We start from the raw sequence: 23,418 nt of genomic DNA, 5'->3' as shown, positions 1-23,418 counted from the left end.
TGGGAACTACAGTGTGTTAAGAGTGCTGGGAACTGTAGCTCTGTGAGGAAGTAAACTACAGGTGAGGTCAGACCTCACCTGGAGTACTGTGTCCAGTTCTGGGCACCACAGTTCAAGAAGGACACTGACAAACTGGAACGTGTCCAGAGGAGGGCAACCAAAATGGTCAAAGGCCTGGAAACGATGCCTTATGAGGAACGGCTAAGGGAGCTGGGCATGTTTAGCCTGGAGAAGAGGAGGTTAAGGGGTGATATGATAGCCATGTTCAAATATATAAAAGGATGTTGTCACCAATGGAAGCGAAAGCCTTGAAAAGGGTCAATATGGAGGTCAAATGGCCGAAATATTGGGAAATTTTGGAACAAGACGGAGATAGACTGAAATTGCAGAGTTTTGAAAAACTAAAAAACAAAGTGCGAGACTGGCTTCATTATTATCAAATAATGGAGGCATTTAAATTAGACAGGAAAATTGGCTTCCAGGTGGAAAAATCAAAATTAGAAACAGAATTGTTAGAACCCAATACTAAGAATCTGTCAAGAATGTATAACTTGCTGCTGAAATGGAATACTCAAGATGAAACGGTAAAATCGGCTATGATTAAATGGGCACAGGACGTAGGACATAACATTATGTTTGCTGACTGGGAACAGTTATGGACCACTGGTATGAAATTTACGGCATGTAATGCCTTAAGAGAGAATATTATGAAAATGATATACAGGTGGTACATAACCCCAGTCAAGCTTGCGAAAATCTATCACTTGCCCGATAACAAATGTTGGAAATGTAAAGAAACTGAAGGTACATTTTTTCACCTTTGGTGGACGTGCCCAAAGATTAAGGCTTTCTGGGAAATGATATATAATGAATTAAAAAAGGTATTTAAGTATACCTTCCCCAAGAAACCAGAGGCCTTTCTCCTGGGCATAGTGGGCCAAATGGTGTTAAAAAAGGATAGAACTTTCTTTATGTATGCAACAACAGCAGCAAGAATACTCATCGCAAAGTATTGGAAGACACAAGAACTTCCCACGCTGGAGGAATGGCAGATGAAACTTATGGACTATATGGAATTGGCGGAAATGACTGGCAGAATCCGTGACCAGGGAGAAGAGTCGATGGAGGAAGACTGGAAGAAATTCAAAGACTATCTTCAGAAACACTGCAAAATTAAGGAATGTTAGAGTGATGTTGGATTGAAAATAAGTGGTTTCCAGCTGTACAGGTTAAAGTTAAGGATAGATTAAGATTAAAGATCAAGATTAAAGATGTTTAAAGAAATGGAAATTTGATAATAAAAGGGAAAAATTTAAAGGTATATGACATTAAGAACAAGGATTATGTTTAAAAAAGTTGAAGCCATATATTTTAATATTTTATTAAATTAAAGATTGGGTTTAAAAAAGTGGAAAAGAAACTGCTGGACAAATAATGCAGATTGGAATACAAAAGAGGGAGGTATGGGGAAGTCCAGAAAATAAGTAATTTAAAATTGGGAATGGAAAAGAGAGTTTGTTTTTAATTGTTATGTTTTGTGTTTTTATTGTTAAATTTTGTATTGTTTTTTTGTGTGTGTTGTTTTTCCTTTTTCTTTGTTTAAAACCTTAATAAAAAATTATATTAAAAAAACAACAACAAATATATAAAAGGATGTCACATAGAGGAGGGAGAAAGGTTGTTTTCTGCTGCTCCAGAGAAGCGGACACGGAGCAATGGATCCAAACTACAAGAAAGAAGATTCCACCTAAACATTAGGAAGAACTTCCTGACAGTAAGAGCTGTTCGACAGTGGAATTTGCTGCCAAGGAGTGTGGTGGAGTCTCCTTCTTTGGAGGTCTTTAAGCAGAGGCTTGACAACCATATGTCAGGAGTGCTCTGATGGTGTTTCCTGCTTGGCAGGGGGTTGGACTCGATGGCCCTTGTGGTCTCTTCCAACTCTATGATTCTACAATTGGTCTCCTCCAACTCTATGATTCTATGATTCCAACTCTATGATTCTACAATTCCCTTTAAATGTATGGTGCAGATATCAGCGCACCAACCTAAAGACAAAGCATTTTGGAGGTTATTTTTGTCATACTTACTTCACTGGGGGATTCCCAGTGGCCTCACATTTCAGGGTGGCCTCGTCATTTGGGAAAATAACAATCTTCTTATCTGGCTGCTCCGTGAATTCAGGTGGCTGTAGTACTGGAAAACCAAGGTGGGAGCAAGAATCAGCAACCAGGACCCCTAAGATGGAGAGGGCCACCCTTTGAAGCCCCCCGCCTCCCCCCGCCCTGGACAGATTGCAATAAAACGGTTATACCTTGCACAAAGATATAACAGGACAGTGTCGGTCAGATTCAGAACATGGTAGGAGACCCCTCCCCAACAATGCAATCACACGGACTGGCCCTTCACCTTCTCCTGCTCCCGCCCTGCAGCCAGACACACACTCACACAACATTTCATGAAGACTCACAGTTTGTCCGGTCAACTGCACCAGCCAGGAAGCAACAGAAGAAAGAGAGAAAGGGAGAAATAAGTGCTTGTTAGTGGCCATTTCACCGAATAACTGCACAGCATGGAAATAAAACATGCAATTTTTCGTGCAAGATGGGGAAAGCAGGGGGAGTACAATCAGTGCATAGGTATGCAAAGTGAGTGTGTTTGAGGCAGGAAGCATACAAGGTGAAATTGGAGTATACAAGACAGGGGAGTGCACAAGATGAAATTCTGCAGGACAAGACTGGCACACACGGGGCAATCAGGTGCCTGTCTGCACTTTGAGTGCCCGTCTGCACATTAGGGGGCGCCACTGTGTGCATTGACTGAATTTGTGTGTGTCCTAGAGTGTGAGGTACTTTGTGGCTAGAGAGTGTGAGAAGAGCTGCTGTGCAGAGCAGCAGGTATGCAACTATGTGACACAAGTCATGAATGAGTGAGGCACTCCATGGGGAACAGGAGAGCGGCAGATAATTCATGGGGCAAAGGAACTCCTCCGGGTGGCCTATTTGTTCAGCATTCATCCTGATTTGCTTGCACAAAGCTTAGGCGGCAGTTAGATTATAGCCTGTCTTTATTGGGCATTTGTTCTGATCTGCAGGGATACGGCCTGCATTCATCCTGATTTGCTTTCAGGGTGTTCTCATTAGTCATGCATTCATCTCATGCTTTCCAAAGCATTTATCTGTCACTTTCCAACTTGCAAAAAGTCAGGTTCTTTTTTTTATGTGGATTTCTTGCATTTGGGTGCTTCAGGTTTGAAACATGCAAACCTAAATTTGCAGTATGTGCCTGAATTCCTCCCATCAAAATAGTGTGAGTCTGGAGGCACCCAAAATGTACAGGCTCAATTAATAAGGTCCAATGTGAAGAAAACATCCTCTCTAAGTTTTGTACAGCCTTCTTGCTGGATGGTGAACAAACATCATCAAGTCATACCCACCAACCAGAATGAAAGCAATACAATGGTACCTTGGTTTTAGAACAACTCAGTTTATGAGCAACTTGGAAATAAAACGCTGCAAACCCGGAAGTAGGTGTTCCGGTTTGTGAACTTTGCCTTGGAAGCGGAACATGTTCCACTTCCTGTTGTGTGTGTTCCGTTTGTAAATTGAGTCCCCCGCTGCTAATCAGAGGCTTCCTGTTGAGTCTGTCAGCTGTTGAGTCCCGAGCACCATGCAACACAAAGGTGATATTTGGAGCTTCTGTTTTTGCTATTTTTTGTGTTTTGGATTGTGTGGCTTTTTCATTTTTTGACTGTGACTTGTTCTTCGTTTTATGGGACTGACTTGTGACTGTGGCTTGTGACTTTGTTTTTGTGACTGTGTGGAACCCAGTTCGGCTACTGATTGATTGATTGATTGATTGACTGATTGATTGTGCGACTGAAGAAATGGATAAAAGTCCCCCATCCAAACAATGACTTTCATCAGTTCACGTAAGAAACATTAATTTTTATTTTTATAATCTACAATACTGTCTTATTTATTTTATAGTACCGTACATTATTGCTTTCATTTTATGGATCAATGGTCTCGTTAGATAGTAAAATTCATGATAAATTGCTGTTTTAGGGGTTGTTTTTTAAAGTCTGAAATGGATTAATCCATTTTGCATTACTTTCTATGGGAAAGCACACCTTGGTTTTAGAACGCTTTGGTTTTGGAACAGACTTCCAGAACGGATTAAGTTTGGGAACAAAGCTACCACTGTATGTTGTTTTGCATCTTGATCTGGCACAGTCAGAGAGCTGGAAAGAGTTGGAATTTGAGGATGCGGGAGGTAGACTAGACTAAGTTTTTAAGTGGAGGTTGGATGGTCATCTGTCATGGATGCTTTAGTTCAGATTCCTGCATTGCAGAGGGTTGGACTAGGTGACCCTCAGTGTCCCTTCCAACTCTACAATTCTGTTCTTCTGTGAGTAGGCTGCTGGGCTCACCCAGTTCACTTCTCAAGCTCTTTGTTCTGAGGACACAGTGGTGGTCGGCTTCTGTTCTCCATTTGGGGCACAACACCGTGTGACTCATAGGAGGGGCTATGTGGGGTGGGGGTGGCAGGAGCGGTTGTATAAAGGATCCTGCTTTGGGGCATCTGGGTAGATTGAATGCCATTCTGGAACCATTTTGGAGAGCCAAATAGGAAATGGAGAGTGAACCAGGAGGTGGTATCATGTTTGAAGAAGACTGGGGGATGGTATGTGTGAAGGTGCACATGCAGAACAGCAAAAGCATGTGTAGATGCTGCCTGTTGTGGGATTGGATATAGTGCATCCACTCCTGCAGGCATTTAAAATACATTTAAAAGACTTTCCCCAAAGAATATTAGGAACTGTAGCTTGTTAAAGATGCTGGAAACTGCAGTTCTGTGAAGGGTAAACTACAATTCCCGGGGGAAGTTACGTACTTAAAATGTATGGTGTATAGGTAGCCTGGATATATCTATATATCTATAGATATAGATATGCCAATCGGATGGCTGATGGGACATAAAAGTCCCATACAACTTTCCAATTCTAAGATTATATGAAGACAGTAATCTACCTTTTACCAAATCAGAGCACCTCGTCCAGTATTCTCTCTCCACTGACAGGCAGCAACTCTCCAGGGTTTCAGGCAGGGACCTTTGTCCGCCTTACCTGGAGATGCTGGGTACTGAAACCAGGACCTTCTGCATACAAACCAGAGACTCCACCATTGAGCAATGACTCCTCCCCTTCCTTTCCCCAGTGGCCAACCAGCACTGACTGGCTGCTCTGTCTCCCTGCATAGTTGGCTTCCCACTTTTGGAGGGGGCAGTAGCTGCCACTTCTCCCCTTGGCTACAGAACCCAGCTGTGTGGCTAACCTGCTGTAACACTGACTACAGACCCTCCAAGTGCCCCTATTTTCCAGGGACAGTCCCTGACTTACAGAAGCTGTCCCTGTTTGCGATTTGATCCTGGAATATCCTGCTTTTCCTTAGAACATCCCTATTTTCATTGGAGAAATATTAGAGGGTATGAAGGCAGCCCAGTACAGGGAAGTTTTTTTTCATGTTTAATGTTTTATTATGTTGTATATATGTTGGAAGCCGCCCAGAGTGGCTGGGACAACCCAGTCAGATGGGTGGGGTATAAATAATAAAATATTTATTATTATAGAATGGAACATCCCTATTTTCATCAGAGAAATGTTGGAGGGCATGTGACTAGGATTGGCAGCTGACCATATGATCTGCTCATATCTAATGGCAACTATATGCACAGAAAACATCAGGTGAAGCTTTTCATAGAATCACCTGCCAGTGGCTACAGATCAAGCTGTTGTTAAAAAGCACAGCTACCATGGATGGTTGGAAAAGTTGGCAATTTTACTGTGAGCAGGTGTTGTGTAGTTTTAAAAAACCACAACTAACTCTGTAAATATCCATTCAAAGTTTAGACCAGGGCTGTGGGAATCCTCCCAATATGCCATGGATCAGACAAAAAAATCCAGCTAGCCTCCTGACTAGCTGGCTGCCTCTTTGCACCCCACCCCCCACCCCGCTGCCAATTCCCTCAGTACAAGCTGAATTGATTCTTGGAGGAAGCGCGTTGCCTCTGGTTGAGTCAGCGACAGGTTGGGAAGGGGCTCCAATCCAATTAGAGGAGGAATAGAGTCTCTTGGGATCCACTTGCCTGCTCATCCAGACATAAGGGGAGGTGGGAGAAGAGAGACACAAACATGAGAGGGGGAGGGGAGAGGGCAGGAAGGAGCCAGGGTGGAAGGGAGAGACCCTGAGGCCTCATGGTGAGACTGGGGCAGCTGCAGGGGAGCTCACAGCCACTGGACAAGCGCTCCAAATTAAATCATGCAAACCGTAACTTCTTTTCAAAATGTTTGGCTCCAAAAGGCAATACATGTTCCCTCCACAAAGGGGAAAAAGTGGGAAGGAAATGTTCAATATTATTAGAAAAACATGAGGCATTATTCCCTTCTTAGATGCCTGGATTCCTAAAGGGATTGGGAAATGGATCCCAAGAGGAATTCTACTGTATCTATTACCAACAGCTAAAATTTTCACAGCAAGAGGTTAGCTTCAGAAAGAATCACCATATACTGTATAAAGTGTTAAAGTTTGCTAAATTCACTTAGTGCAAAATAGTTTAAGCCTGCAATCCTAAAAGCATTGACAAGAAAGCAAGTCCCACTGAACTGAGTAAACACTCTTAGGATTGAATTACATGTGCAATGGATTATTGATCAGTGCTGCCTGAATTTGTAAGCAAATGCTGAGAGTGTTGGTTAAGAAGATGAGGAACATCCATTCAGCTCAGATGGCTGGTGTTTGGTTATTTAAAATGAGTTGTTATTTCTATACTGCCCTAATTCCAAAATTCACAGGGCAGTTTCCAATATAAAAGCACAAAAATACAAAAACAATACCCCCATATACAGACTGATCACATATAGCTCTGAACCTGATGACCCTCAGTTCCAAAGAGAGACAGGAGACTTTTCTAGAAACCAAGCCTGTGCTTTGCGACTCATTTGCAAAACATCATTGCAAAACATACTGGCCTGGTATCATCGGGCTGCGGCCCAGCAGGAGTCTTGGACTGGGTCTCCCGTTGCTGGGGAAAGGATTCCACTTGGGAAGAACGTGGCTGGAAGAACTGGAGAGACAGGTGCCCTGCTTTGCTGATGTCCCGCCATTCTGGCTGCCCCTGCCTCCTCACCACACCCCCAATGATCCATCAATGCTATGGGTCCCACTAGCTCTGCCCAATGAAGCCCCCAGTTGTAGCCATGATGCCTTGTAGACGGGTCAGGCTGAGGGCGAGGCAGCGGAAACTTGGGGGCAGCCGAGCCGTCCTGTCGACAACACACAGCAAGTGCACAACAAGGCGCTGATTGTTCAAACTGAAACTCTGTGCCTTTCTTATGCACTCTGAAAACTTGATTAAACATCATGGAAATAAATAGCATTTTGGCACATTTGCCCCTTTTTGTTCAAGCATGCTCTACTTGAACGTTTCTGTTCTGTTCTGAATGAAATGTATTAGACGTTTAGGCTTTTAGGCTCTCCTAGCACAGAGTAATGCCATAAAACACCAGGAACTGCCTTATACTGACACAGGCTGCTGGTCCATTTAGCTCAGACAAAAGGCTTCCAGGATCCAACTAGATACACTACTAAGGACACTGGTCACAGTGCTAGAGCCCCAGCCCTGCATGCCTGAGGTCCCGGGTTCAATCCCCAGCATCTCCAGGGGGCTGAGAGAAGACTCCCTGATGGAAACTCTGGAGGGCTGCTGCCAAGGGCCAGACTCAGGAAAGGGCAGCTGCTTATGACAAGATTTGGCCTGATGTGCTTGTTCTGGATCAGAAGTACAGGGTGGGCTAGAAAGTGGGGGAGGGGCTTTAAGCCCTTGAGGTGGTCCTGCTGCGGACTCTGCCCCCTCATGTCAGCACCAACGGCAAAGAGCAGCCATGGGGAAAGGGGGCTGATCCAAATGGGAACTGTGCAAGGGCAAAGGTTAAAACCCTCTTCCTTCCGCATAACATACCCCAGTGCAGATCAGCCCCTCCCCACTCATGCATGCCTGATATTTGTAAAGGAAAATCAAGCCTGCAAGGGTCAGCGCTGGTGATTAATGCTGCATCTAATGTCACCCTTAGGCAGAGAAATTTCCCACAATCCTTTTAACCTGCAGGTGCCAGGAGTTGAAGGGGGGGCATCTACATTCAAAATCCTATTGAATGTGAGTTCTGTTGGTTCAGAGTTTGCAGGGATGACTCAAGGGCTTCTCCTCGCTATAGGCCAGCCTTCCACAACCTGGTGTCCTCTAGATGTTGCTGGCATGACCAATGGTGAGGGGTGTTGGGAGTTGTAGACCAGGGGCATCCTCACCTGCACTAAAGGGCCATCAAGCTGGCTACACCTTGGGATTTTCATCGCTTGGCCAAGAGCTTTTTATTCCACAGGGCCTCTGAGGAAGACCAGATTAGTTCTGCTGGGGCCACGTGGGGCTTTTAGTTCTGCTTCTCTGTTGTCGTTTTATTGTTTGGATTCTAATTGAATTCTGGATTGTTTTAATTTGTATTCAATAGCAGTGAGCTTCCTTGAGGGCAGAAAATTAATTAAGGAAGAGCAGGGTTGTCAGAGTCTCATCTCCACACAAGTAGCGCCAAACATTCTCACACATTAGACCTGCAGGAAGCAAGTTGCAGGTAGCCTAGAGCATACTAGTCAACCTCCTAGACCAGTGTAAGGTGTTTTGTTTTGCATATGTGTTCGACCAGTGGATTTAGAATGGACTGTCCACATGCCATTCTGCTTTATTAGCTGCTCTGCAGTGCTTCCACAATGCCTTGAGTCCCATCAGGGAAAAAGGCAGGGTGTAAATTAATAATGATGATGTTACTGCATTATAGAGCAACAAAAGCAGGACAGAAGAGAAAAAGGATCATTTCTGGTATTAAAAGTTCCAGGATTTCAAAAAGAAGTTACAGGACATGGAAATGGAGCGGTATCTGCACCGAAAAACCTTTGCGGGCACAAAGGGTATTGAAAGCAGGTTCACATATAATTACATTGGAGGCAAGCATGACCACAAATCATCATCATGACAGCACGATAAAAAGTACATATATTTTTTCAATGTAATTAGGAAAGCACTGGGAAGCTTGAGGTAATTTTGAGCAGAAAAGCAGTGGGAATGGAAAGGATTAAGCATATTCTTCCCCCTCAATCCCCACTCCCCAATTTCTGTTGTCCCCAATTGCAGTCTTTTCAGTTGGGAAAAAAAAGTTGAGAGAGACATATTGTTCTCCTCTGTCGCATTCAGAAGGGGCACTGAGTTCATCAAACCCAGGCCCACATCCACCCTGCAGGGACAGCCCTGCCTTACTCTTGAAACAGAGATGAGGGGACTTGTGTGCTCTCCAGAAAGCATAGCCAGTGGTCATCATCATCATCATCATCATCATCTGGAGGGCCAAAGACCCCCAACCTCTGTCTTACAACTTCTGCCTTAAACACACTCACTCTTTATACCCCTCAACTGTCCTGGTTAAATTGGGACATCCCATTTTTTGGTTCCTTGCTGTCACGCAAGACCATGGCACCCAAAAACATGTGATAGCACAGTGTCTAAAAATGTATGAGAGCAATGTAGCCAATAATCCACAAGAGTACTATCATGGTACCCAAGAAGTGCATTTCGAAGCTCCGCACTCTCACACAGGTCACATGACTTGCTCAGGGCCCAGAAGAGACACATCCCGGTTCGGACTGCGACTTGTTAGAGTATGCAAACTAAGGAAGAAGATACCACTCTTCCCTAAACAGCAGGTATTGAGATATTGCAATGAGTATGGAATGATTGTCCCCTCCCAACACCTTGTATATCAGAAAACAGTAAGTACTCAAGTGCAGCCGACAAGAGTGGCTGGCGAAACCCAGCCAGATGGGCGGGGTATAAATAATAAAATAATAATAAAACAAAAAAAGCTTTTCACACATTACATTTTGTTTTTAAGCTGTGCATCCAAAAATGTAAAGTGCGGGTCAGAAAGCCAGGAGTGGCTGCAGATACCGGGTGAGCCTGCACTGCATGGCGAAGGGGAAGTGTGGAGTTGGCCCAGAAAAGCATGGCGGGTCATTGCAACAATGAAAATAATGGGCTGCCCATGTAAAACAATTCAGGACATTTTTGCAAGGTCACCTTTGGGATTCCAAAACAAAAGGTCACAAAAGTGGTGAGACAAAACCAGCAGCTGGGGCAGATCTGTGCGATCCTTTAAAGTATGGCTTCCAGCAGATTCCCAGGAAATGAAGTTTTCTTGTCACAGAACTACAACACTCAGCATTCTTAATAAACTACAGTTCCCAGGATTCAGTGGGGTGGGTGGGTGTCACATATTTAAATGTGCTTTGCATAGATGGTGGGGATTTGCCCAGCTCCAATTTTTTTTCACCACACCTGCTATGGTGAATATGTGTCACTGCTATCTCTGGCAAGGCATGTTGAGCCAGGGCCTTCCTCCCAACCCCTGAAGATGGCACAGATGGGTGCGGATCACCAAGACCCTTGCAGCATAACCCCGGTCCCCATCCCCAAGGTCGTTTGCCTGAGGCATTGCCAAGATGCCCAGTGGACTTCAAGACCATACTCACAAGCCTGCTCCTTTTCCTCCTCTGGAGCAGGAAAGGATGGCAGAGGCTGCTTAGGAGCCAGCCCAGGAAGCTCCATGCCTCCACTTCCCACAGCAAAAGCAGGAGGGTGGGGAGGTGTCTTTGGCTGCCCCTCAGCAGAGGTGTCCTGAGGACTTGGGCAGAGCTGGAGTCAGACAAGCAAAGGAAGGACAGGGACCTGCGATCACAATGTTTGGCTTGGTTAACATGGACAGCCAACCATTGTGGGGCCCTGATTGAGATTTTTAAATTACATCCCACGGGAGTCACATTATACTAGGGTTGGTTGCATGTGACCTGTTTACTGAGTAGCCATCCTGATTTGTTTGCACAATGTTTGTGGGGAGGTTATATGCTGTTTATTAAGCACTCGCTTCAATTTGTTTGAGGAGAATATATGATGCCATGTGAAATCCTCACTTTCCATAATGGGAAAAAATGCTATTCTTTTTGGAAGTAGGTTTATTGTGAAGGAGCCCAAACCCACCTTAATTGCATAACCTGAATTTGCCCCAATCTACTAATGAAGAACCGCATCTTTATAATATATTGGAAATCTCTACTGACAGGGCATCCTTTCAGGGATGCATTTCTTAACCTTCTCCAGCTGCTTCCAGTGGCTGAAAGCAGGGCCCTTTTTGGTGGTGGCACCCTGTCTCTGGAATGCTGCCCCCAGGAAAGCTCACCTGATAGTTATTCTTACGTCTTTTCAGACCTTCTCATCCTCCCAGCCCTTTTCAGGGATTACCTGTATCTGCTCCTGTGTTTTTATTACATCTGCTGTTTCAGTGGGACTTATTTTGGGTCCTAGAATTGGACTGTGAAAGTGATGTCAACAGACTTTCCATACACTGGGGTTTACTGCTTAAGGGCTGTGCAGTCATTGCTGAATCACCTAGAGATTACAAGGGTCCAGCAAGTGCTTCTGATGCAGTGAAATAATAAGCAATCAAATCTTTTATCCAAGTCACTGTTCAGTTTCCCCTAGCAATCACAGCTGTTGCATACTAGTAGGCAGGGAAATAATGATCCACAATAATACAAAAATGCCATATACTTATAGGTTGGACTATTCAAAGCAGTTCCCAAACATTATCTTTACAGCCCTGTAAAGTAGGCCACTGTAGCTTTCTACTCTTACAGATGGGGCTGAGGCTTAGAGGGAACAGCTTGCCTAGGGCTACCTTGTAAGTTTATGACCGAGATGAAACTCAGAATTTCTTGGCTCATAACTTACATTCTTAACCCATAGAATCATATACTGTTTCCCAGTTTGCACATAATGGTAAGCCAGAATGAAACAAACTTGGTCTTACTGAAATGAGCAAGCAAGCTGGTGCCCACTGCTCACATTTGTGCCCACTCCTCCTTCCTTTGCCAGACCAAGAGGAAATAGACCAGAGCCCTGGAATAGCATTATGTGCAAACCAGAGCTCGTGGTTAGTTTCTCTCAAGGCAAGCGGCAGGAACCAGTTTCTTCTTGGCTTGATCTCATGATTTGTTTGGAGAGAAATTAACCACAAGTGCCAGTTTGCACACAATGCCAAGAAAGTCAGTGCTCTGCTCTGCTTCCTCCTGGCACAGAAAAAGGGAGCAGGAGCAAACTGAATGGCAGACCAGCAGACTTGCTCGTTCTCAGTAAGCTGGATGTGGAAAAACTATGGCCCTCCAGTTTTTGCTAAACTATAACTCCCATCAGCCCCAGCTAGCTTAGCCAGGGATGATGGGAGTTGTAGTTCAGCGACATCTAGAGGGCTACAGGTTCCCCACACTTGTGGTAAACCACAGATTGTTGAACTCTGGTTATGTATGAATCAGGCCGTGAACATCACTGAGAGGGTATCATGAGTCCCCACCTATCTACACTAACACAGTCTTTCTTTTCTTTGTTTCCTCCCTCCCCTCTCCATCGTCAACACTTGCGTGATTTCAATCTACAGTGTTGGTTTGTTTAAAAATTGCTGTCTCCCACTACTTGCAGCATCACATTTTATTATATGGGGAAAGGGATAGCTGATAAAGAACTAAGAAAAAGCCCAGCGTTCCTCCTTGCCCTGAAAGGGTCCCCAGAGCAGAGGTTTCCTTCTAAAGCTGCTATCTGGCTGCACAGTAATGTAGCTTTTCAACTGTGAATGAAAGCAAGTCAGTGGATCCCGAGGAACTACACCCTTGGGTGTAGAAGGAATTAGTTACAGAAATCCCAGGAACACTTGCAACTACCTTTGAGGAGGCTCAACAGCTCTGGCAGGAGAGAGGAGGGCAAAGCGGCCAGGGGAACAAATTATAAATCCTGTTAGCTTAACGCCGCTCCCTCTGAAGTTGTCAGAGGAATATCAGGAAACAATTGATTTGTAAAGCATGCAAGAATCCAATGTGGATTTGCAAAGAACAAATTATGCGGAGCCAAAAATAATTTCCTGCCTTTGACAAAACAGCTCATTTCATAGACAATGAGTAACGCAGTGGAGATATCATTTGAACTCAGCAACACGTTTGGCATTAGTTGAGCCTGACTTTCCTGCAAGTAAATATCTGGACTGAAAAAGCAGCCGCCTGACATGGAAGGCACAACTGGCAGGAAAGGAATGTCCAAAGACAGGAGTCTTGATAGGACTGAGATCAGTTTTTTGTGAATTCCTTGGAGGGGGGAAGAGAACAGCTCCAGTCATAGCACATGAAGCAAAAGGCTTTGAAAATGATGTGAAGGCTGGAATTTAAATCCTGCCTATTCTTAGTAAACTAGAACGTGAAGCCCTGAAATTGAATTCAGCCATGTCTGGAGTGGAGGGTGAGCAAGTAATTCTGACTTCTGCCCCCAAAAGAGCTTGTGAAAACACTCCTGTTCTCTCACCCAAATATGGCCCAATAAGAAATGCCAACAAGTGGGCAGCTCACCACCACCACCCCCGCCACTTCTAACTGTCCACATTGTTATTGTAGATTCTACAGGAACAGCAGCCCACAATGGACACACAATGGATGTCTTGGCATTTGTCCTCAGTGACAAATTCAGCCCCAGCTCTGTAGCCTCCTTCCCAATGGGTGATCATGCTGGTCACAGATGCTGCCAACCAAACCCATGCAGAGCTTGTCTGAGGCCCGGAGCAGGAGTCTTATTCATGAGACTTGCCAACATGGCAGCAGCACCTAATCTGAACTGACGCTACGTGCTAGTATGCAGTAACGCTAGTCCAGATTTTACTATCAAAGCCTTGAAGTGCATAAGGACAGACATGGGCTTTTCACCCTTGGCCATTTTGCCCATTAAGTCCTCAGTTGGCTGGGAGACACAGGGCATTCTTAGCATAACAGCCCTCTGTGGCCTGGGGCAAGCGTACCCGGCTGCCTCCCCCCCCCCTCCCGTGTGGGCCTGTGACTCTCCCCATTCCTAAACCCATCTCTCAGGCTGGGCTGAGGTGTTTCTGCTGCTGGACTGATTCTTCACCTCAGTCACACTTGGCGCCATCCTCTCCTTTTCCCACAGAAGCCCCATTGGCCACAGAACCAAGCCTATAGGAGAAGGGATGGCAGAGGGAGCATCACACTGGGGAGCAATTCACCACATAGCTCAGGACACACAGAGGAACCCCCCCCCCCTCCACACACTCAACCCTTGTGACCTTCACTCAAACGGCAATGCTTTTCACACGGCTTTTGAAAAGGGTGGCTGTGCATCCAGCACACATCTGAGAGCCCCAGCAATGAAGACATAGAAACCAAATGGTTCCTCATCTGTCCCTATCTACCCATAATACAAGACCAGGGAGCTGAGGCCCAGTCGCCATCAAAGAGGTACACCTCTATCTGAGATCCACAACTTCATATTGCAGGTGCTGAAGTCACATTCCTCCATACACAAAAATATATTCCACATAGTGAATGAACTACCTCGTGAGGGAGAATTCTTCATTTCTTTGTATGAAGGAACATTCAGTCATTAGAAATTTAAACTACAGACCAGAGCTTCTTGGACTAAATGCTTCTCCATGCAAAAATAAATAATCCTCTCACACAGAAAACTAGTAAGTCAGGGAGAATGCTAACCTTGAACTCACGCTTGTGCCTGTGTGGAATGAGGTCTGCTCATACCACAGGACTTCCCCCCTCTCCTTCCTTTCATGCACCCTCTAAATTTGTTCTAGGTTTTTCCCCAACCCCCCAGAGCAGATTTAGAGGGTGGGGGCAGAGAGGGAGTTGCATGAGTGGACCTTGCTCCATGCATACAACAACTTCGTTGAATTCTGCCTCATCTCCCTGACATGCTAGTTTTCCACGTGAAACTGGGTTTTTTGGTGGGGTGTGGAGATTTCATTGTGAGTCCCTACCTGCATTGTAAAGCCCAAACCAAGGTTTTCACCCCGGTAAGAATTAGGCTTGAGAGAACAGCATAAGCCACACAATCATCTCTGTAGAAAAGAAAAATGCCATTCATCCCTTTTCACTCACAAAAGCACTTAAGCCAAGGGACAAAGTAAATGGGACAGCAGGAGAGCCATTAGTTTAGATCCAGGTCTCCCCTAATCAAATACAAAATTGAAGGGTCCTGTATTTTTTATTTTTTTAAAAGCAGCAAAAAGAGAACACCTGTCCATGGTTGTTTCCTTAAAGGCTCTTTTCTTGTCCAATTCATTCCAGTTACCCAAAAGCAGCTGAGTGGGAGAAAGAGAGGCTGACACTGTCTGGCTGCTTTCAAGCCTCATTGCCATGTAGGGACAATTTCTGGTGCTGGTAATGGGGCGTCCCAGTGCAAAGGGAGGGAAGGGTTAACCCTAGCCCTTCCCCAGACATGGTCCTCTCCCCAAAATGCATGGAAATCAGGTTTGAAATCAGGTTTCCACTGTCCCCAATTGGAAGCTGGTTTTATTATTAATCACTGTGCAGTGGGGAGGGGAGGCTGTGGTCTGAATGGGGAGACCACCATGGGCCACACTCGGCCTGCAGGCCAGTAGCTCCCCACCCGTGGGCTGCAGGGAGATAAGTGAGGGGCACTGAGAAGGTTTGCCCATCCTCTTACCGGCATCCCCCTTTTGCACTAAAAGAAAAGCTCCCCAGCCCAGCCCTCATAGCATGTATGTATATGATTGGAACAGACCCCAACCCGAACAAATGGGGCTGCCACCATCAGATCTAGTTTGGCTCCAAGAATATGAAGAGCTTCCACCATGCACCTGGCCAGGATGGAAGGAGCTGTTTCCATTCTACACTTGGGAGTTTGGATTGGGGGGGGGGGAGGATCTTTTAAAGTATGTAATTTTTTCTTGTTTTGTTTTATGTGTTTGTAAACCACTTTGAGGTTTCTTTTACAATCAAGTGGTGTATAAATTTCATGAAATAAATAAAATAATTTCTGCGGACCTACTGACTTCCACCTCTTAGGGATGGAGAAGGGGCTGGGACGCTGGATTGGAAACACAGGTCCTCTTTCTTCTGCCCTCTTCCTTATAATCTAACCCAGAGGCTCCCAGACTTATTTGGCCTACCGTCCCCTTTTCAGGAAAAAAAAATACTCAGTGTCCCCCTGATGGCTTAGGGGCAAGGCCAGCGCCACAGCTTGCCTGCCAGTGGCCAAATAGGCAGACAATCTGCAATCGACTTCCTGAGCCTGGGTGAAGCCAAAAAGGGTTCATCCATGACTGGGAAAACCCCTCACCTCCAGCATGACCTCCAGACCCAGGGGAGGCATTCTTGCCATCCCACAACAGTGACTGACCTGGCAGTAAGCGTCATTACACAACAGATGAAACATGTACAAACGGTTTTTCAAAATTTTCTTGTCCTCTCTTCTTTCTTTATGCTTCCATCACCCCCTATTTTTTATTCAATGCCCCCCAATTGCGCCTGAGGCTACTACCGCCCCCCTGGATCGTTCCAGCACACACACCCCGGGGGGGGGGGTATCGCCCACTTTGGGAATCACTGATCTAGCGCATGTTTCCTTTGCCCAACAGTGCTGAAAGGACAGCTCTTCTATGCCTGCCTCCCAGGCCTCAAGAGCTGTCCTTGGTGCTGAAATTGCCTGTAAGCACAGTTCCATGTAATCTGTTTTGCAACAAGCAAGCAAGCCAGTGTCAAAAGAATCATTGGCCTCAGCAGGGAAGGGACAAGGAGGAGGGGCTGATAACTCCTAAACTCATCAAACTGTAGTCAAAGCACAAAGATGCCTGAAGAAACTGTGTCAGTAATGGCAATGTGATCTAGTAGAAGGATTTGTGGATTTGGGTCTAGAAGGCCATGGGTCAACTTCCATCACAGCCATAGACACCTGGATGGTTGCGGTAAAGTTGCTATCTTAGGCCTACATTTCTGTCCAAATCATGGAATTGTATGTTCAGTCCATCTCAACAGGGAGGTTGTGAGGCTGGCAGAAGGAAGCGCTGTGAAGTTGTTTGCACACTGAAAGCACTATAGAAATTAGATGATATATTTAATGACTCACAAAATATATTTAATGACTCACAAAATGTATAATATGTACAGAAATGTGGTCATAAAGGCAAGGTGTAGGTGAGTGCCAGAATCAACAGCTGGGTATAGCCCCACCTTTCTTTTCGTTGAACCATGCTTCCTTCCCTTTCTGTCTCCATTTCCGCAAGCTCTGCACATCCACACCTTAAGTGATGCACATCTCTGTAGACTTACATTCATTCTCAAACCTTTGCTTCCTGACCTGTTCCGATTGGCAAAATTTGCCGCTTTCATTAGTGTGAAGCACGTTGGGTGCTAACCATCCAAATAGGTCTGAGATGAGGGTGAGGATTGGATTAATGACTGCTGGTGTCACAAGGCACTAGTACTTTCCTCAAGCAGGCAGGAGTAGTACTATTTCTCTATGCAGTTTCTAGGGGGCGGGGCATTTAGGGAGCTCCCCCCGGCAACACGATGCAGGTCCCCCATCTCTCTTACCTACCTACCCCTCCCTCCCAGTTTCCAGATGCAATTGCTCTCTGCTGCACCAAAGGTTTAGGGAAAGGAAGGCAGGCAGACTGAGCTGGGAGGCACTATTACCCAAGGTTATGTGATAATATAAAAGCAGAGATAAATGCCTGGAACAGGGCTCTGAGAAACCAACAAGAATTGTAAAAGAAAAACAAATGCAAACTGTCTGAAAAGAACCAACCACATGTTCTGACACAACAAAACATGGCCAGAATGCATCACCACAAGCTCTCACATTCGGGAAACATGCCACAAACGGCAGTAGTAAACCCCACCCTACTGCTTTCCAAAGCCACACGCAGGGGGAAAGATACTGATGCCATCACTACTCACATCCTTTGGGGAACTCGATGGACGCTGCTGGATCACAGAGGAGCAGAACCAACGGCCAGAGCATCAGCAAACCAGCCAGCATTGAAGCCATTTCACCTGGCACCCCTGGCCAGGGCCTCTCTCCAACTCTGGGCAGTGGCGCAGCAAAAGGGGAGCAAGCAGCATGCACCCCCCACTGTGGCTTGTGGCTGTGGGAGGAAAGAGGGAGGGAGAGAGAAAGAGACCGTTAGTGTAAAGAAAAAAGGGAAGAAACCCTGTGTAATCATCATTGTCCCCCTCCCCCACAAAACATCCTTTCCCCCAAGGACGACAGCACAGGCAGCAAAAAGGAGCTGGAGAGGAGAGGGAGTTAATGATGCCTTCTGCGTTTATTTATTTCCATCAGCCTTCACTCCAACTTGTTGGAGGAGCATGCTGTGTGCACAAGTGGGTGAACCACCAGCCCTGCATCCCCAGTCCCAGACCGCCCCCACCAACAAAGCAGGATTACTAAAGAGAGAAGGAAAGAAGGGAGATCCCGAAATCGAAGTCAAGGCAAGATGTAGCGGGTCTTGGCCTAGGGTGCCGTGTATTTTCGAGGCAGAAAGGAAAGGGGAGGGGCCCTTTTGTTCAGGAAGGGAGGGTGGGTCACGAGAAGGCAGAGCAGGGGGGGCGGGTGAGTGAGGAAAGGTTTATGGGGGCTGGCGGCTGAAAGAGAAAGAGAGAGGCGATGGTGGATGGGGAAGAATAGTGGGTTGATGGATGGAGATAGCAAAGTAGGGAGGGTGGGAGAGACAGAGGGAGAGAGAGAGAGAGCAGAGGATGGAAAGAAAGCAGAGAGATAAGAATATATTATTATAAATGGAAAGATAAACAGATACATGGAAAGGCAGAATTCTAATAGTTCACACTGATGCTGTGCTCTTTATCCACTGATTGTCAATTTCCATACATCTCCTGCCCTTCTCCCCTAACAGATATTTCTGATGAATGGAAGAATTTTTTTTAAGCAAGCAAACTGTGCAATGCAGTACAACCTCATGTTCAGTAGCTCCAGAGGTTCTACTGATGTCAAGATATGGATGTGCTAGAGATATAGATTTTCCTGGTTTTTAGCTGCATCACTTGCATTGTACATTGGGCAAAGTCCAGACAAATACCACCAGGAGAACCAAAGGAATCCCAAGAAACTGAACTCTCCGTGGAGCGTGGTGGGTGTGCAGGTGGGTGTAGCTTACAGAATCTGTTTTTTTATAACAAGCCTATTAAAATCTTCCAGATGAAGGAGTTTGCCTAAGAGAAGCCTGTAGAAGTTCTGCTCTTCCGAGTCAAACACAGAGCTTATCAGCCACACATGGTCCCCCACTGGTAGGCTGAACAAACCTGGCTTTGCTGCCTGCCTGGAGTTGCATAAACATGAACATTTTCTAAACAGCCCGCCAGGCCATAAGACATGGCTTGCATCTGGTTTGCTTGGACGTAAGTTGTGCAGGCCCAGCCTAACGTTATCTAATGGATTCACAGGAGATGGAAACATTTGAGACAGAGACTTCCCAGCTCATGCTCTTAATCCGCAAGACGCCAGGAGTGCATTCAGACGTGGAGAATATTCAATCAGTTTTCCTAATTATAATGCCAGTACTTCCGTCTCATTTCGTAATGCTCCTTCACATCACTGACTGGGTGGACAGTCCTATGTGTCAGGTCCACATCTGATTGTTCTGATATTACTAGCTAAAATCCTGTAATTCTGACAGGTGGTGTATGTGAAAGCAGGTTCTGCCAATCAAGGGGTGAAGGGCAGGCTTTGCCTTCTTCACAGCTGTGTCCCCATGACCCAGATGAATGAATGGCAGCCACTTGTGTACAGTATATGGAAGGAAGTAAAAGGGTTCATTTAGAGACACCACTGAGATCGCGTCTAAATTTGCTCCCTGCCCAGGTAACAAATATTAGGCTTATGCCTCTCTGTTTAGCACTATCCAGAGCTAGCCTTCCTGTTCACTTTAAAGTATGGATGAGGAGCCTATGGCCCTACCATCAGCATGCCTAGTGGTCATGGGTGATAGGTGCTGGCAGTGTGACAGAAAGCTCAGAACTTCTTGACATTTTGCAGAAGACGTGTGCTTGTGGCTATTTTTCCACCACTTCCCCCAATTTTAAATCCCCCCCCCCATAAAGGCTGGACTTTGCCCATGCACACAAGGCATGGTTCCACTGAAGATAAAATCTATACAACAGAAGCACTCTGTGGGCTGCCAGCACCCTTACAACCAGCCCTCCAATCAGGAGGGTGCTTCTAGGCCAGCACCAACAGCCACACCCAAAAACCAGAGGATCAGCCACAGTGAATCTAATGCATACATTCCAGCATGTACCCCACTGACTCACAAATACTTTTTTGGGGTGGTATTTCCACACTGCCATAACACATGAGTAGAATAGCTGTTCATTTCTCTGTTGGCCATAAAGAGCTGCTTCACAATGAGTCAGAGCATAGGCCCAAAAAGCCCAGTCTTGTGTACTCACAGAAGCTCTTCAAGATTTGAAGCAGTGGCTTTTTCCAGCCCAGAACATCTCCAACCCTTTAGTTGGTGATGACAAGGACAGAACCTGGGACCTTAGGCATGCATAAATATGTGATCTAGCACTGAATTTCTTCAAATCTTGTGTACTCACAGAAGCTCTTCAAGATTTGAAGCAGTGGCTTCTTCCAGCCCAGAACATCTCCAACCCTTTAGTTGGTGATGACAAGGACAGAACCTGGGACCTTAGGCATGCATAAATATGTGATCTAGCACTGAATTTCTTCAAATCTAGATTACAGAATATGAGGATGGAGACAAATTTCCTGGCAAATGGAATTTGGGCCAAAAGCTAGAGCACTGGCTAGGGTAGGATGACATCTGAACCAGCCCTGGAACCAGTTTGCAGTATGGCCTAGTTGGGCTTCAGGGACAGCCCTGGATTGTGCTTGGTTTTATTTTACTTCTAAATGAAATAAATTTAGGAGAAAAAACAAAATTGTGTTAGATGCTGCATTGTGTGGCCAGAGCCCTCCAACATGGCGGGCAGGACAATGTTATCATCTGTCTTGCACTATGCCATGCCAGAAGCCTCAGATCACATGAGATGTGTGTGTTGAATGCTCAGAGACCTCCAGCACAGCAAGAAATGAAACATCAACTTCTTCCTGTTCCAGGGGTGACCTCAGAGTGTGCAGATTGTCACAGTATGGTCTGGCAACATCAACTGGGCACCTTTAGCTTCCCTGTATATGCCTGGAGTGCACTGTGGGACCCATTCCAGTTCTACAATCCAATCCTTTGCTTGAGTGGCGAACAGTTTTTCCGTTCCAGGCACCACTAAAACTACCCAAGGTGAAACCAATACAAATGACCATTTGCTGACTTATCTGCAACCTTCTGATGAGCAATGTGACCTGGTACCCTTCCTTGGCTTCTCTCTGAATGGATATCAAGTGCAAGAGGATAGTAGAAGTGCCCTCCTGACCAGCAGAACAATGCAGACAACAAAGCAAAGACACATGCACATGCCGGTGGCTAATGATTTGTTTGTAAATGGGTGCTGGCATTTCTTAAGAATGTAAGAAGATTCCTGCTAGATCAGGTCAAAGACCCATCAGGCCCACCATCCTCCCATTGCAGTGACCACCTAGATGCCTGGTGGCATGTGCTCCAAGTCATTTTCCAGGGACAGTCCCAGAATTTTGAAAGCCATCCTGAGCCAGTGTGGTGTAGTGATTCAGAGCAGTGGACTCGTAATCTGGTGAACCGGGTTCAATTCCCGGCTCCTCCACATGCAGCGGCTGGGTGAGTCACACTTCTCTGAAGTCTCTCAGCCCCACTCACCTCACAGAGTGTTTGTTGTGGGGGAGGAAGGGAAAGGAGAATGTGAGCCGCTTTGAGACTCCTTAGGGAGTCCAAACTCCTCTTCTTCTTCTCTTCTTTGTGAGCCTGCAGCTACTCTTGCCCCTTTCTAAAATTTATTTAATGATGTGTGTTTTTCTTTTTGTAAATCTACCAAATAAAATCTGGATGGTTTTCTCAGGATGGTACAGGCTTTGTGTGCTATGTTCCATTGGTGGAAATGCTATGGGGGGGGGGGGGACAACAAAAAATGTGGGGTTGAGGAGGGTCAGTTGGGCAGGAGAGAGAGAGAAACGTCCCTATTTTCATCTGAGGAATGTTGGTGGGTATGTGATGGGAAGCCTGCATGTTTACGGGCCCCTACATTCCCTGACTGCAACTCCCCATTTCCCTCCCATGTCTCCTGCCTTCCTCTCTTCATCTGGCAATTACCAAGCGAGGGGCTTATATTGTTAGCACGGCGGGGGCTCAGTGAACAGCAGCCGGGATGCAGATGGAGCCAAGGGGGCAGCTATGGGGAGCTGAATAATTTAAGGGGGAGGGGGAGGGGGCAACCTGTCAGCTGTGGCTACGGGGGGGGGGTGAGCTCACAGGGGAGAGGCCATGATTCTGATTATGCTACCCAGGAAGGTCAAGGCAATGCAAATAAAGGAGGGGACGAATGAGGAGGAATCACAGGGTGTGAAAAAGAGAGATGTTTCTGATCATCCGTCCTTTTAAATCATAGGAGAATAGGCAGAATGCATGGCGTATGCTTGCTTAGCCTAAAGAAGTGGAGATTATTAGGCACCGGGGGAGACAGAGCTACAGAGTCTCAAAGGCTTTTTTCTGAAAATGTCAGACAGGGGGGAAAATAAGACATGATGGCTAAGGAAGCAAGGATTCCCTTATTGGATCAGGCCAAGAGGCATCACAGAACAGCCTTCTGTTTGCAACACCAGCCAGCAAAATGCTTCAGGGGAGACCCCAAGCAGGGTGTGGCTACACCCATTGTTTATGCCCAGTATCTAGGAAGCACAGGGGTAGACTGCCTCTGATCCTGGAGTTTCTATTTTTAAAATGTTGATTTGTCGTGCTAATTGCCATTTGATAGACCTGGCCATTATTGTATTTAATCTTTCTTATATACTTATATAAAAATCCATTTAAACTGGTATCCATCAGTGTATTGCCTATTAGCAGGCTATGTGTCAGGTGAAGAAGAACCTTCCCACAGTCAATCCTGAACCTTTTGCCACTTAATTTAATTAGGTGACCCTAACTTGTAGTATTATGGGAATAAGAGAGAGAGAATAATCTTTATCTGGAATAAGAGACATAAGTCATAAGACCTACGAGACATAAGCTGTGAGACATAAGTGAAGCCCCCTCCCCCACACTTCCACAGTGGGATTGGGAAATGGAGAAAGGGGTTGGACCATAGAGCTAAAACAGTATAGAATAGCATGCCACTCTGAACTTTTGTCACTGAACTTGAAAGCTTCTGTATCCTGTCTATAAGAATTTGTCTCTATGATGCCGCTCCAATTTACCCAGTATCAGTCTTCACCCAACGGTGTATATTCAAGTTGTTACAAGAAATGCTGTTCAAATGGCACTGGGACTGGGAGTCCTTAGGGTGAACAGTATAACCC

General features: G+C 45.7%; 1 protein-coding gene across 10 annotated transcripts in view; it reads right to left on the bottom strand.

Moving 5' to 3' along the window:
* Positions 1 to 23,418, bottom strand: part of L1CAM (L1 cell adhesion molecule) — a 96,800-nt gene that overhangs the window by 55,559 nt on the left and 17,823 nt on the right. For 8 of the 10 annotated variants that reach the window (XM_080987417.1, XM_080987420.1, XM_080987421.1 and 5 more), the window contains exons 2-4: positions 17,916 to 18,103; positions 2,468 to 2,482; positions 2,088 to 2,193 (exon numbers count right to left, since the gene is read on the bottom strand). In XM_080987417.1, coding sequence (XP_080843543.1) covers positions 2,088 to 2,193; positions 2,468 to 2,482; positions 17,916 to 18,103 — 309 coding nt within the window. The remainder of the gene's footprint in view (positions 1 to 2,087; positions 2,194 to 2,467; positions 2,483 to 17,915; positions 18,104 to 23,418) is intronic. The other 2 variants (XM_080987423.1, XM_080987418.1) reach the window with 1 other exon arrangement.

The sequence above is a fragment of the Podarcis pityusensis genome (assembly GCF_964106645.2).
Source record: "Podarcis pityusensis genome assembly, chromosome: 17".
Taxonomy (NCBI): Eukaryota; Metazoa; Chordata; class Lepidosauria; order Squamata; family Lacertidae; genus Podarcis; species Podarcis pityusensis.
The sequence above is the reverse complement of the archived record's forward strand: the minus strand, read 5'-3'. Positions and strand labels throughout refer to the sequence as shown.